The sequence below is a fragment of the Myotis lucifugus genome, unplaced genomic scaffold (assembly GCF_000147115.1).
Source record: "Myotis lucifugus unplaced genomic scaffold, Myoluc2.0 scaffold_18, whole genome shotgun sequence".
NCBI lineage: Eukaryota > Metazoa > Chordata > Mammalia > Chiroptera > Vespertilionidae > Myotis > Myotis lucifugus.
In genome coordinates this window covers 4232401-4248327 of record NW_005871066.1, presented here as the reverse complement: position 1 = coordinate 4248327, position 15927 = coordinate 4232401, and the positions used below count along the sequence as shown (strand labels likewise).

Genomic DNA, 15927 nt, shown 5'->3' with positions numbered 1-15927 from the left:
CCCTGCTCCCCGTCCCACCGCCCACTGGGCCTGCCGTGTGCAGTGGGCAGCAGGGTGGGGCAGCGCGGCAGAGGGCCTGCCATCTGCAACCCAGCACGGGATCCGGTCCTGCCATCTGCCACCCAGGGAGCCGGGCTAAGCCTGCAGGTGGTTATCTCCCGAGGGGTCCCAGACTGTAAGAGGGCACAGGTCCAGCTGAGGGACACCCCCCATCCCCTCACCCCTTCACCCCCCCTGCCAGTGCACAAATTTTTGTCCACCGGGCCTCTAGTTTAAAATAATTGTCTTCACCAGCAGTATGAAAATACACCTTAAATATCATTAGAAAAATATAATATAAAATAAGCTCTGTACAATATATAAACTATTGTCATAATTGAGTGAATATATACAAATTTGTTACATAGAAATGTCCTATAATAAAAAATGGCTTGCCAATTCATATTCAAGATAACTAAAAGTTCAGCACAGCACTTTAAAAAAATGACATTTTAAAAATGTTCTGTGGCAACCTTGAGAAGATCCCACTCCACTATATCTATATATATCTATATATCTATATGTCTATATATCTATATATCTATATATCTATATATATAGATATATAGATATATATATAGAAAAATGGGTGAGAGTGAAATTGAAAAGGTGGATATTTATATTTGCAAATACATCAAATGAATGATCACTATACTAAAAATGTATTATTCTGTACAAATATAATCTTGTCAATAAATGTACCAACAAAAAGCATAATTGAACTTCCAAATAATTAAAATACTAACTCAGGACACACATATAAATCAAACAATTTGCCGAAACCGGTTTGGCTCAGTGGATAGAGCGTCGGCCTGCGGACTGAAAGGTCCCAGGTTCGATTCCGGTCAAGGGCATGTACCTGGGTTGCGGGCACATCCCCGGTGGGGGATGTGCAGGAGGCGGCTGATCGATGTTTCTGACTCTCTATCTCTCTCCCTTCCTCTCTGTAAAAAATCAATAAAATATATATTTTTTTAAAAAATAAATAAATAAATAAATCAAACAATTTAATATGCTAGAATGAATCACAGCTTTAGGTTTCTGAATGCATTAAAAGTGTATATATGGTCTGCCTGCCAAGGCTCTCACATTCCAGTAGGGGAGACAAGCATGTATTTCTTATTGTGTTCTCTGTCAATGAAGAGGAGCACTCAACCCAGTTTGGGGCCGCAGAATTGATCACCATTCACAGGTAAGAGGAGCTATAGGCAGACTTGGCCAGTGAGAAACAAGGACTGGTATTGGGGGCAAGGTCGTAGAGAGGTCATTCTAGGCAAAGAACAGCACCTGCAAAGGCAGGAGGGCAGGAGGGGAGGGGTAGCCTGAAGAAGGTGCAAAGAGTTGAGGATGGACTCTGAGGAGGGTGAGGGGGAAGAGAGATCATCTAGTGTGAAGGATTAAGGATGGCGACAAATGACATTCTTCTCATTAAGAGGTGGAGTCCATGTCCCCTTTTTGGGCCTGGGTAGGCTCTGTGACCCTGTGCTGATTTCATGCTGAAGTGATGCTCTTCCAGCTTCTAGGTCGAGGCCTTAACAGACTGGTAGCATCTACTTCATACCTCTTTGGACACACACTCTTAGAGCCCCAAGATAGCTGTGCTGTGAGAAGCCCAAAATGGCCACATGAGAGGCCACATGAGAGACTGCATGGAGAGAGCATGCAGGCAGCCCAGCTGCCCACAACCTTTCCCACCGAGGGGACAGCAGAGGTCCAGCCCAGATGCTATCCATCACAACAGCATGGGAGACTCCAAGGGAGAGCTGCCAAGTTGAGCCCAGTCACTTCAAATAATTTCGAGAGATAATAATACAGTTCTAGTGTAAGCTGTTCAGTTTTTGGTCTGATTGTTATGCAGCAATAGTTACATAACATCAGGGAAACCATAGGAGCAGGCTTATGGCAGTCAGGGAGGAGAAACTATAAAAGGGGACATCTTCCGCGTGACCTGCTGAGTGCCAACAGAGGTGTCATGGAAGACACAGTCTAGAATGTATCCGCAGAGAGTTGTCACAGGGGATTATGGTGATGTTTGTAAAAATAAAAGTCAACAAGCTGATAAGAAAGACTGCAAGGTGAGCAATTCACTCCAGCTTGCTCAGAATGATCCTGGTTTGGGCTCCCATCCTGGTCTTAGTAAATCTGCATTGACAGAGAAGAGGCAAATGTACAAAGCACTCCTCCAGGCAGCGTGTCTGTGAGAGCGGCTCTGAGGTGGCAGCTTGAGAAATTGAATCAAGATGGGCTTGAACATGTGGACAGACTGCATGAAAGGAGCCATCAAATTAGAGTTCTCATTTATTTAGCACTTACTTGTGTTCAACTTCTTGGCGACACTCTTACATCCTTTTTATTTTATGCTGACAAGAGCAACATGAGATGGATGACATCACCATCTTATTTGAGGAAAAAACTTAGTCTCTGAGACACGTGATGGCTTATGTAGTAGGTAATGGAGCTGGATTTATTTTCCCTGGCTTTGCTTGTGCTCATCAACCTGAGGGAAGAGCCTATGGGGATGTTGAAGTGGTGGGACGCAGAAGGACATTTGATGATTTGAGGCCCATAAGGATGCAGAGAACAGTTAATGATACCAGCCTTTCCAAGAAGCCCTCTATAGACTGGATGACTGGGACGTGTGAGTGGAGCAGGATAGGGATGGAGAGATGGAAGGAAGAAATATGTACTGACCACTCTGCAGGACCCCTTTTCTTAACAAGAGGGAAACAATACTTTCAGCAGTTACGTTTAAGTTTTTAATCCATTTTAGTTTATTTTGTGTATGGTGTAAGAGAATGGTTCAGTTTCATTTTCTTTGCATGTATCTGTTCAATTTTCCCAACACCACTTGTTAGAGATTGTTATTACTCCAGTGTATATTCTTACCTCCTTTGTCATAGATTAGTTTACCATATAAGCAAGGGTTTATTTCTGGGCTTTCTATTCTGTTCCATTGATCTGTGTGTCTGGATTTTGTTGTTGTTGTTGCTGTTGCTCTTTTTCCCCTGGTACCATACTGTTTTGATTACTATAGCTTTGTAGTATAGTTTGAGATCAGGGAGCATGATACCTCCAACTTTGTTCTTATTTTTCAAGATTGCTTTGGCTATTTGGGGTTTTTATGGTTTCATACAAATTTTATATTATTTGTTCTAGTTCTGAGAAGTATGACATTGGTATTTTGATAGAAATTGCACTGAACCTGTACATTGCTTTAAGTAGTATGGTCATTTGAATAATATTAATACTTCCGATCTGTGAGCACAGTATATCCTACCATTTAACTGTGTCCTTTTCAATTTATTTCTTCAGTGTCTTATAGGTTCCAGGTAGAGGTCTTTTATCCCTTTGGTTAAGTTTACGCCTAGTTATTTTGTTCTTTTTATGCATTTATGAATGGGATTTTTTTCATTTCTCCTGATTTTTCATTATTAGTGCGTGACAAGTTTCTGTGTATTAATTTTGTATTCTGCTACTTTACTGAATTTGTGAATTAATTCTATTAATTTTTGCTGGATCCTTTTATCTGTGAATAGTGAGTTTTACTTCTTCCTTTCCTACTTGGATGCCTGTATTTCTTTTTCTTATCTGATTGCTGTGACTAAGACTTCCAGTGCTATGTTGAATAACAGTGGTGAAAGTAGGCATCCTTGTCTTGTTCCTGATCTTTGAGGAAAAACTTTCAGCTTTTTATCATTGACTATGATGTTAATTTGTCATATATAGCCTTTATCAAGTTGTGATAAGACCCTTCTATACCCACTTTGTTGATAGTCTTTTTATCATAAATGGATGTTGAGTTTTGTCAAGTCCTTTTTCTACATCTATTGATTTTTTTATACTTGGTTTTGTTTGATGTGATTGATCATATTAATTGTTTTACAGATGTTGAACCCATAAAACTCCTAGAAGAAAACATAAGAAGTAAACCATCTGATATCAGTCTGAGTAATATTTCTTTGGACAGATGAGGGCAGAGAGAGGCCAAATTTGGCAGGAGAATATGTGGGTCAGGTGAGAGAAACTGACCTAACTAAGATGATGCTGTGTCTAGACTTACAGCCAAGTGGGTGAGGCCATGTCTGAAGGGCATGGCAAGCTAATTACCACAATACCCAATTATACAACAGACACGGCAGATGGGCATGAAGGTGGCTGGGGTCATCCCAGGAGGGCAGTCTGTGCTTGTCTCTGGGGATCTGTGCATGGGTTACAAGATCTGACCCCTGGGTTGTCATTTGGGGTAAGTCTTCATCCTGAGTAGAGAGATGATAATAGTAATAGCATCAGCTAAGCATATCTGCACTATCCTGATTTGCCAGGCACCACGTGGAGTACTTCACATGTATTGCTCGTTTAATCTTCATAAAAACCATAGGCGGAAGACATTATTTTCCCTTTTGTTGATAAGAAGCCTGAGGGGCAGAAAGATAATATAGATGATCCAATATTTACAGGGAGTAACAAATGGTGGAACCAGGATTTGAGCCTAGGCAGTCTGACCTTTTAGCCACTATGATGTCCTAATAAGACCAAAGTAGGCCAGAAAGTACAAGAGCGAGGTAGAACTTCACTAGACTTCTGGCCCATTGGAGGGTGGGGTATCAGGTAATATCCTGGATAAAACTTTGAAGTTGGAATCAGTGATGGGGGATCACCTCCCACAGTGATTGTCAGAGAAAATATTTGGACATCAAATATTTTCTCAGACATCACGGGGCTAATAAATCCTTGACCAGAGGAAGGAAAGTTGAGGTGATTCCCATATAGCCTTCCTCCCATCCAGATTATTCTGAGTGGGGAGCTCAGGCTGCACCATAAAAACGCTAGAGAAAGTCAAATTAGAAGACAGAGGTTATCCAAGATTTCAAACACTACGTCCAAAATCTCCTCAATTTTATGTATTTGTTATGTGTGCATGAATCCCATTTGTGTACACAATTCTAAAAGTATTACTTATCTCCTACAGAAAATTTGGGGGAAAATCAAAGTAAAAATGATACATAATTTCAGCACTGTATAACATTTTAAAATATTTTTATTGCTAGCATTTTCCCTTAGATGGGCTTTATAAGTATTTATTATATTAATGAATTAATTAAGCTAATGTTCATACCTCCAATGCAAGAAGCATGAGTCTTACGCTCAAGGGCAACAGCCCCAGATGGCACCTGAGCCATCTGGAGGAAGACAGAGCAATATGGGTGGAGGGAGGGAGCCAGGTGGTCCCTGGTCAGACACAGAGCAAGAGGGTGCTATAGGGAGAGAATGGAGTTGACTGACCAATCTAACTTCTTGGAATAAGGAGGTGGCAAAGAGGTACCACCTTTTAAAGCAGAGGACTCTGCTGTCTGACAAACATGGCCCAATCCACACTGGGGTTCTGACCAACCAGTTTAGTAATTCCTCTTCCTTTGCTGCTGGGAAGTAGACACTAAAAGAGCAGTGGGAAAGTGGGGTATTTCTTTCTCTACTTGCACTTTCCTCTTTTGACCCACGGAGCCTTCAGCCAGATCTGTGGTCACGCACAGCTGCAGTTTCCGTGGTAAGGACAAAGACCCACAGAAGTCAGGGAAGTCTGCCTGCACACCATGTGTGCCTGCCCAGGTACTTGTCACTCCTCCTGTGCACCCATCTGGGACAGACTAAATGTTTAGTCTTTTTCCCTGAAGGTTTCAGGATTCAAATGTCTGAAGGGAAACCAGTCCTGCACTCTGGCCCCATATGGCCACCAGCAGCCCTGTTGGTCTCTGCCACAAAGTGAAAGGGGCTGTAGGTTATCAGCTCATCCTACCGGTCTTCTCTGTCTAGAATTTGTAGTCCCTGTTGCTTCCAAGGCTCTGCAGTGCCTTAAACATTTTGTTTTAAAATCATCTTATCTAGTGAGAAGCAGAAGCATTCATCTGCTACAATTACTCTATCTTAGCAGGAAGAGGAAAACTGTAATTGCCTTTTAGCAAATACTCCACGTGCAATGATCCTAGAAATCAGAAACACTCTCGAGGACGAGAATAACCAGCACTGAAATAGGAAACAAAATACATTTAGGAAGTTGTTTTTGAGTTTGGGATTGACCCGAGTCTAGCACCTGAAATAAGTATTTCCTATAATTTAAAATTCTAGGGTCATTTCACATAATGCTTCATTTTAATGAGTCTCCCACTTTTGCTGGATTCTGTATTTGAAAGCATTAGTATAGGATTTATGCTGCTCTAAATAGGAAATAATTCAAATAATATATTTTTTTCGTGTAAAAAGAGATATCAGTCATCACGACTACTTCAAAAAGGCTGCAATTAACCTTTTTATTCAAGTCATAATTTAGCTATTAGAAAAACATGACTTTATCACAAGGCAGTTTTTCTAGGTGAGGCAAATGTGAAATGCTTAAGGATGTGAACATCTTCCCTATGTATTTAAAATGTATGACTTTATTTTTTCAGTTATTTTAAAATTACAAGGATAATATACTCAGTCCATAATATAGCAGTCTAAATCACTTCTGGAAGTTCCAATCCAGGTAAGATGCTATCTTTACCAAATTACAAAATTTTAAGAAATCACTATAATATTGTGTAATAAGGTAAAGTTATTTTTTCTGTTAGAGTCATGTATTACTTTAATGAGGCTTTTACTACAAAAATATCATTTAGTATCAAGTAAAAAAAAACATGTTTTTCAGGACTGTTTCTAGTAAGGCAAAGTGTTTTGTTTTTGTGTGCAACTTGATATGGCTTTTAAACTTATATAATCTTGTTTTGAATGAGTTATTGGATGCAAGCTGCTGAAATTAAAAGAATCAGGACAAGGCTGTATAAAGGTGACATCTTCATTTTGGTGTTGGTCCAAAGCCAGGGCCTTATACATGATGAGCTTTCAAACTCTTACTTAATTAAATTCAACAGGTAATATCCGTTTTTAATTTAAATAACTTTTACAGTGTTAAGTCTGTACATATACAGCACAGTCTTCAATGTTAGATGCCTTGCCAATGAACACAGCATTTCTCTAAGCTGCTTATTTCTAACAATTCATTTTAATTCATATTTAAAAAAAAAACAAATACACATGAGTAGATTGCCATGTAGGATAGACTGGGAAGACCTAAGGTTTTATACCATTAATGTTGATTGTTGCTTTGAAAGTATTGCAATTGCTGTTTCCTTTTACTAAAGCTAAATAATCTTCAGACTCAAAATTTAAATTATATCATATTATTACATTTCTTCTAAATCTTTTTAAAGATATTTTACTTTTTATTACACCTTCTACTAGTAGATAATTATTGAGACTGACTCACAGTGATTATGGCTTCTTGAGTGAAAATTGCTTTTCCTTAAGTTAATATTGTTCTTGAGGATGTGGTTTATGTTTGTCTCACATCTGTTTTATAAATGAAATATTAGTAGATTTCAGTTCATTGATCTTGCTAAATAATGTTACTGAATAGATAATCTGGTTGTTTCTTCACAAGGAGCAAAGAAAATCTCAAATAAACAATCTAACCTTACACTTAAAATAACTAGAAAAATAAAACAAACAAAGCTTAGAGTAAGTAAAAGGACAGAAATAATAAAGATTAGAGTGAAAATAAATGACATAGAGACTAACAAAACAATACAAAAGATTAATGAAGCCAAGAGCTTATTCTTTGAAAAGATAAACAAGATTGACAAGCCTTTAACCAAACTCATAAAAAGGATAGGGCCCAAATAAATAAAATCAGAAATGAAAGAGGTGAAGGTACAACCGACACCAGAAATACAAAGGATTGTATGAAAAGATTACAAACTACTATATGCCAAAAAAATGGACAACCTGGATAAAATGAATAAATTTCTAGAAACATACAATCTTCCAAAACTGAATCAGGAAAAATCAGAAAATTTGAATAGACCAATTAGAACAAGTGGGACTACATCAGACTAAAACGTTTTTGCACAGCAAAGGAAACCATCAACAAAATGAAAAGACAACCCACCAAATGGGAGAACATATTCACCAAAGATAAGGAATTTATAGTCAAAATTTATGAAGAACTTATACAACTCAACACCAAAAATATCCAATTAAAAATGGGCAAAGGACCTACCTAGACACTTCTTGGAAGATTACCAATAGACATTTGGAAAGATGCTCAACATCACTAATCATCGGGGAAAGGTAAATTGAAACCACAATGAAATATCACCTCACACCTGTCAGCATGGCTGTCATCAATAAGTCAATAAAAAAGTGTTTGTGAGGATGTGAAGAAAAGGGAACCCTTTTTCACTGTTAATGGGAATGCAGATTATTGCAGTCACTGTGGAAAACAGTCTGAATATTTCTCAAAATATTAAAAAGTTAACTGCCTTGTGACCCAGCAATTCTATTTTCTAGTAATATATTGGAAGAAACCAGAAACTCTGATTCGAAAACTATATGCACCCATATATTAATTGCTGTGCTATCTACAATAGCCAAGATTTATAAACAGCCCAAGTGTCTATTAATAGATGAGTGAATTAAAAAAAAAGTTTTGGTACATTTACACAAGAGAATACTGCTCTGCCATAAAAAAGAAGGAAATTTTACCTTTTGCAACCACATAGGATATTATGCTAAGTGAAATAAGCCAGTGAGAGAAAGGTAAATACCACATGACTTCACTTATATGGAATCTAATGAACAACACAAACAAACAAACAAAATAGAGACAGACCGACACGTCAGTGGGGAGAAGTTTGGGGGGACTGAGTGAAATAGCTGAAGAGATTAAGCAAAAATAGAAACTCGTAGAAATACATAAGAACATGCTGATTACCAGAGGGAAAGAGAGATGGGGCAGATAGAAGAAGGTAAAGGGGGGATAAATGGTGATGGAAGGACACTAACTTCAGGTAATGAACACACAATACAATATACAGAAGATGTATTATAAAATTGTATATTTGAAACCTATATAATTTTGTTAATGTGACCACAATAAATTCAACAAAAAATTTAGGTAAGGGATTAAGACATGGCCTGGCAAAATTTTCAAATTTAAAGAGAAAATCCCACAACAATTAATTGGGGAAAGCAGGTCACCTTCAAATGAACTAAACTCAGCTTGGCCACAGACATTTTCCTCTACAGAAAAAAGTATCAGAAAGTAATGGAGTCATAACATAATCATGTAGTCATCTTCATCATCATCATCATCTTCATCACTAACATTTACTGAGCACTTAACTGAACTCTAAGCACTTTATTTTATCATCCAAAATCTTAAGAGGTGCGTATTATTGTTGGTCCATTTACACATAAAGGACAGGGTGTACAGGGTGGTTGACTTGCTCATCGTCTCACAGATTTCCAATAATGGAGCTGAAATTCAACCCCAGGCAGCATGATTCCCCAAGGCCATATCATTGCTACTTATATTCTAGAACTCTGAAAGAGAAAAAAATTGTGATGCAGAGAGCTTATCATTGATGTGTGCCACCGTTTAGAAAATATGCCTCCCATCTATGTGTTTATATAACTTCTCAAAATCTTCCTTCAAATTTCTAAGCTTTTAATCACAGTGAATTATGTTACAGGCAATTACATAAGAAACAGACTGGTGGTAGGCATCAAACTACCTAAAACCTTAGAACTAAGGGTTTAGAGAAATAACCTCTTGGAATAACCTCTAATAGAGGAATCTAAATAACAGATTTTACTTGGGTAAAAAATGCTAAGGCCAAAGCAATTTTATATGGCACATTTTAGAAAGAAGTCAGATCTGTCTGTGAGTTGACTATCATTGTCCACTGGGACCTGCCTGGCTTACGGGAGTGTCCACCAAAGTCATTGGCGTACATTCTCCACCAACAGGAATCTACAATTTGAGGTGCATTGAAGAAGGAAAATTTATTCAGTGCAAACAGTTCAATCGTGACACAGCACAGCTGTGAATACAGCATGGCTGTGGAACAGCTCAATTATGATATAGCATGGCTGTGAAAACAGCACTGCCATTCCGAAGCCCTGGGGCCAGGCTTCTCTCCAACAGGACAGCAGTGCTCTGCTCCTCGTTGATTTTCTGTGCTCCACTTTCTGCCGGTCCGCTCTGCCCTGCACTGATCTGCTCCACTGTGCTCCAGGGAGACATCTTTGGAGTTTCAGCCGAGGAAACACAGTCTTTGGTGGGAAGGGAAAGTGTCCTCTCAGAGCAAGAAGGGAGCTGACATATAAACAGAAGTCCTCCTCCCTGGTCCCTGATTGTTTCCTCCTTATACAGATAAGGACTCTGAATTCTCACAGTTCCATTGCTCCAAAAGGCACTGCTCTGATTGGTCAGTGAATAAGCTGATGGGGTTATAGCTGTGCAGCTCTGACTGGCTGGGAAAAGCCCCGGTCCTATTGGTTGAAATAGTATTCCAGGAACTGCTTTATAGGGGCTGGTTCGGATGGCAGGAACACAGTGCAGGAAGGCTGTTCAGTACAGGAGGCAGGCGGTTCAGTTCAGGCTTCTCCCTGAAATGCAGTTTGTGTGAGAGGCCCTGTGCAGAAATTGCTGCTAGCCTCTGTACTCTAAATGTGAGGCCAGTACGCCAGCGGGAGCCCTTCTTAGTAGGTATCTGCTTTCTCAGGGTCCTATGGAGGAACTAGGTTGCAGTTCCTGATGGTGTCCTCTCTGGCCCTGGCCGTTTCTTCCTGGTTATACCTTACTTCTCAAACCCATTTTATTTTTGTCTTTCAGGTGAAACTAAGATTTGCTTCAAATACTACCATGGAGTGAGTGGAGCCCTGAGAGCTACCACCCCAAGTGTCACGGTCAAAAATTCAGCAGCTCCTGTAAGTCTCATTCCTTCCTCTTTGGTCAGACCTAACTCTGTGCTTCTTCACTTTTCCATTTGCTGGTGTGTGTGTGTGTGTGTGTGTGTGTGTGTGTGTGTGTGAGAGAGAGAGAGAGAGAGAGAGAGACAGAGAGAGAGAGAGAGACAGAGAGAGAGAGAGAGACAGAGAGAGACAGAGACAGAGACACTGATAGGTTATTAATAGGTAGATAGACAGACATGCATCTCAAAATAATAAAGAGGAATTAGATCTGAAAGCAACCATATAAAAATGCATACCACTTTTTGTACAAGAAATGTCAAGCTTCAGTAGAGAGCCAGATGTTTCTAATAATCTCATGCTTAATAACAGTGAATAATAAAACTTTCTTTGGAACACATTTTAAAATTTCTTGGTTTCAAATATTTACATTTTCATATGTTTTAATTTCTTCTTAGGCTTATAATTAAATGACACATACCCATAAAGCATTGCATAAAATCATTTTCACAGTCAGTAAATGGTAGAGCACTTGTCTGGGAATGCAGCATATTTCTTAACCTCAAACATGCCTTTAGAACGCATCTTAAACAAGAAGTCAGGATGCAATACCTTCCAGACCAGACAAACATCTTTACTTCCTGGAAAATGTTTATCACAGTTACAGCTGCCTCCACTTGCATACCATCAATCTGGTGCTGAGATGACTTTGTATATAATGTTAGCAAAAAGCCATGAGTTTGTAGAATTTTATGAAGCTTTAAAAGTGTCTCACCTCTGAGTTTAATAGCTTCTGAGATATACATTATCTTTTGGCACCAGACCTGTTTTGATGCAATGGATGAAGAACCTTTTTGTAAATACCTTGAATAGCTGGGAGAAGAATATTTAAATAGGAAGAACCAAAATATGTACGCTTTAAGTAGAAAGGAACAAATGTACTATCCATTGTTATCATTGCATGTTTATGCTCATTTTAGCCTAGCATTAAATGTGCAATTTAGCCCAGCCAGCATGACTCAGTGGTTGAGCATTGACCAATGAACCAGGAGGTCATGGTTCGATTCATGGTCAGGGCACAAACTGGGGTTGCAAGCTCAATCCCCAGTGTGGGACATGCAAAAGGCAGCCGATCAATGATTCTCTCTCATCATTGATGCTTTCTATCTCTCTCTCCTTCCCTCTCTGAAATCAATAAAAATATATATATTTGAAGTGTGCAGTTTAATTTTACACTTTTAAAAAATTCAGATTGGAATGCACACACTTTAGACTTGTAATGCTACAAGGCTCTATTAAAAGTATATTTGTTGTGTCCTCAGGGAAGTTAAATTCTGAGAAGGAGCAAGCTAGATGTTTATATTTTTAAACTAGAGTTAGAAACAACCCATTGCAATTGTTCCACTGAGACAAATACAGCACTGTGGTCAGCCTGCCAAAGGCCCAGGTATAGGTTTGAAAGAGAAGAAAAGTCCACAACATTAAAGAAGTTTGAGCCCTGGTTGTGCTTGAGCATATTGGACACTTTGAGAGCTGGAAGAGTGGTCCACCCTGAGGGTGCATCCTGACCTGTTTGTTGATGTCTGTTGCTCTGTGTCAGCCAGGTGGAGTGAAGAACAGACTAGGAAGGAGAGAGCTTTCCAGTGCGAAGAGGGCTAATGCCTAAACCAACCAGCCTTTCAACTCATTGATCCCGGCCCTGTCTTCCTCTGATTCCTTATCAAATGAAACTCGTAGAGACACAGACCTATAAAAGAATTAGTTTCCCCTGCTAAGCAGCCCAGCATCCCTGAGATGCATCTTGCATGAGGCCTAAGAGTAGAGACATACTGAGCAGGTTTCCATACAAGCTGCAGCCAACTGCATAGGCTCATCAGAGGCACCTGCTCAACAGGAGGTGTTCTAGTAATCTCTTTGTACTCTTTTGGGGTTGAAGTAGTGAGTTCTAGTGATGCCATCATTACTCCCCATCTTAGATAAGGCAGCTTGATGATAACATCCAATCACAACTCTTACAGCATCAAGGGTAGTTAGAGGCAGGATAGAGAGAGAGAACAAGCCCACACAACCTATACACCAGGGGTGGGGAACCTTTTTTCTGCCAAGGGCCATTTGGATATTTATAACATCATTCGTAAGCCATACAAAATTGTCAACTTAAAAATTAGCTTGTTATATTTGGTCAATCATTTAATTAATTCACCTTTAATGCCTTGACAGGGTCAGACCAAATGATTTCGTGGACCTTATACAAGGCACAGGCTGGATGTTCCCCACCCCTGCTATAAACAAAGAGACTTTTGAGCCACAAGTTATCCTGTTTTCCATTTTTCTTTCTTAAGTGCAGATTATCTCCTAGTACTCAGATTTTTAAAATTATTTTTTGCAAATATACAATGTATGCAAACATAACTCTGCCTTTGAATAAGTACTCAGAATCATTTCTGAGTAAAATGTACCTAAAAGAGAATGAAAGCCAAGACTCTAGCTGTTTTTATTAATCCATTAACAGGTATATATTGAGCAGTGATGGAAAAGAAAGCATTTTCACAACTTGGTTTGCAAATTGCTTTAGGCTATCCATGTAAAAAATTGTGTTCTGAAATTTCTCAGGAAGGAAATTAAATAAAGGAGACTTTAGAGTTGCTTCTTAATGCCATGCACCGGTTTCTCCCTAATAAACAGAGTTTCCTGGAAATTTCTAAGTAATAAGACAGATCAGAAGAAATGGAGATAGAACAGTTTAACACTATACTTTGCTAAATCAGAACACATTATAATTACAACAGTGAACATTTGTTGACTATCATTCTAGTCCCTTAGGTCTGCTTTAATAAACACTTTTTTTTTGCAAATTTGAATGTAAAAAGGCATTGTTTACATAATTAGTTACAAAGGGGCTCTAATATTACAATAATGTGGTTTGAATTTCCATTTCTCTGAAAAGTACACCTCGTCCCCACTAGCATTTCCCACTCTATTCCTGGGAAAAGACATTAGGTTGCTAGAAGTTTGTTTTAATCAATAATAGCCTAATAAAGTCACAGTGCTGCTGCCTTCATGGAGGGTAGAGAAATAACTTAATAAGACATGTTCGTTTTGGAATATATCTATGACAGTGCTTGTCTCCTGTTTTTCTTCTTACAGATTTTTAAAAGCGTGGGCTCTTATGAAACTGTCCAGGAGCAGGGAAGTCGGAGGCTGATCAGCTTTTCTCTCTCAGGTATGTTTTGCTCGCTGAGGGCCTTGTGGAAAGAACAAAAATGTCAACCATCAGGAGGTCCGCTTTCATTTGACTCTTACCTAGAAGTTACTCAACCTTTCCCTGTGCCTCAGTTTCTCCATCTGTAAAACAAAAATTAAAAATATCAGCTTCATTTCCCCTGGCCTCATGAGGATGTGGAGGATTCAATAAATAATAGATGCATAAGCACTCTGAGATGATGAGAGGAGAAACTGCTAATTCTACTTTTCCTCCGTTGCCAAGTAGCAGTAATTGAGAGTTTTTCTAAAGTGGAAGTAAGGGAAATCCTGGGGAGAGAAGCAGCTGGCAGACCCTTTGTCTAAATAAAATCTTAATTAAGCCCAATTGAGTTGCTCAAAAAAGTACATTCGTGGCAAAACCAGTGTAAGCCATGTAAAGTCTTTAATTTAGTTTAATAGTATTTAGTTGAGTAATTTAGTTAATTTTTTCATTTTAATAATGTACCATAGCACTGTAATATGTTAACCAAGGGTAAAGGACATTGTACTATTTTTGCAACTTTCTGTAAATCTAAAATAATCTCAACGTGAAAAGTATAAAGAAAAACTGAGTTGGTCTGGCTAAAATTCTCTAGAAAGTTCAGAGCCCCACACACTCAATTTCACCGTAAGTGGTCTTGGGGATATGCAATGGCATGGCACTCTAGGATTGTGGTGAGTACAGTTTGAGAAACTATTGCCTTAGCTTGTTGTCAAACCAACAACTGTTACAGGCCATACATGTCAGAGATCTGAGATCACACTCATGCACTGTCCTTGAGAGATGGACGGTCAACTGGGGCTATTCATGTTTAAGTGAGCACCAGTAAAGGAAATGTGTGTCTCATGATTTACTGATAGGCGGTTATAGAAAAGTTACAGGATACAAGGTTAATATACAAAAAGTCACTCACTTTTCTATACACCAGCAATAAACAAGTAGAATTTGAAATTAAAGACACAATACCGTTTCATTAGCCCTGGGCATGGGGCTTATTGGAATGGTGGGGCCACGAGTGATGCGTGCTGCACTGAGGGCCCCTGGCCTGTCAGTGTGCCCCTCCTCAGCCCTCCACTCCAGCCAAGGCTTCTTACCTGGACACCCAGCTACCTCCTTCTCAGAGAGGCAGTTGGTTGGTGGGACATTATTAAGAGAGATAGAGGAAAACACCAATAAATTAAACATATTTTGTGTTCATGAATTAGAAGAATCAACATAGTTAAAATGACCATATTATCCAAAGCAATATACAGTTTTAATGCAATCCCCATCAAAATCCCACTATGGAAAACAGTATGTAAGTTCCTCAAAAAATTAGAAATAGAGTTACCATATGACTCAGCAAGCCCTCTTCTGGGTATGTACCTGAAAATTTTGAAACATTTATTCACAAAAATACATGCACCCCCATGTTTATTGCAGTATTATTCACAGTGGCAAAGACATAGAAACCATATTGTCCCTCAATAGATAATTAGATAAAGATGTGGAACATATACACAATGGAATACTAAATGAAAAGCTAAAATACTACCAATTATGACAAAATGGATGGATCTTGAGAATCTCATGCTAAGTAAAATGTCAGACACAAAAAGTTAAGAATCATAAGCTTTCACTCATATGTGTGATATAAAACTTAAAGCAACAAATGAACAAACAAGGCAGATGGGTTAGTGAAGGTTAGAAGGGGTCAAATGTATGGTGACCAAAGGTGATTTGACTTTGGGAGGTGGCTACACAATGCAATATACAATGATGTATTATAGAAGTAAACACTTGAAATCTATAAAATTTTATTATCCAAAATCACCCCAATAAATTTAATTTTTAAAAAGACAAGAAACAGAAATGTT

At 38.8% G+C, this 15927-nt stretch overlaps 1 protein-coding gene across 1 annotated transcript in view; it reads left to right on the top strand.

Annotated features, from left to right (window-relative positions):
- HECW1 (HECT, C2 and WW domain containing E3 ubiquitin protein ligase 1) overlaps nucleotides 1-15927 on the top strand; it is a 151880-nt gene that overhangs the window by 77535 nt on the left and 58418 nt on the right. Inside the window, exons 5-6 of the mRNA XM_023751008.1 lie at nucleotides 10751-10845; nucleotides 13975-14050. Of these exons, the coding sequence (XP_023606776.1) occupies nucleotides 10751-10845; nucleotides 13975-14050 (171 nt within the window). The remainder of the gene's footprint in view (nucleotides 1-10750; nucleotides 10846-13974; nucleotides 14051-15927) is intronic.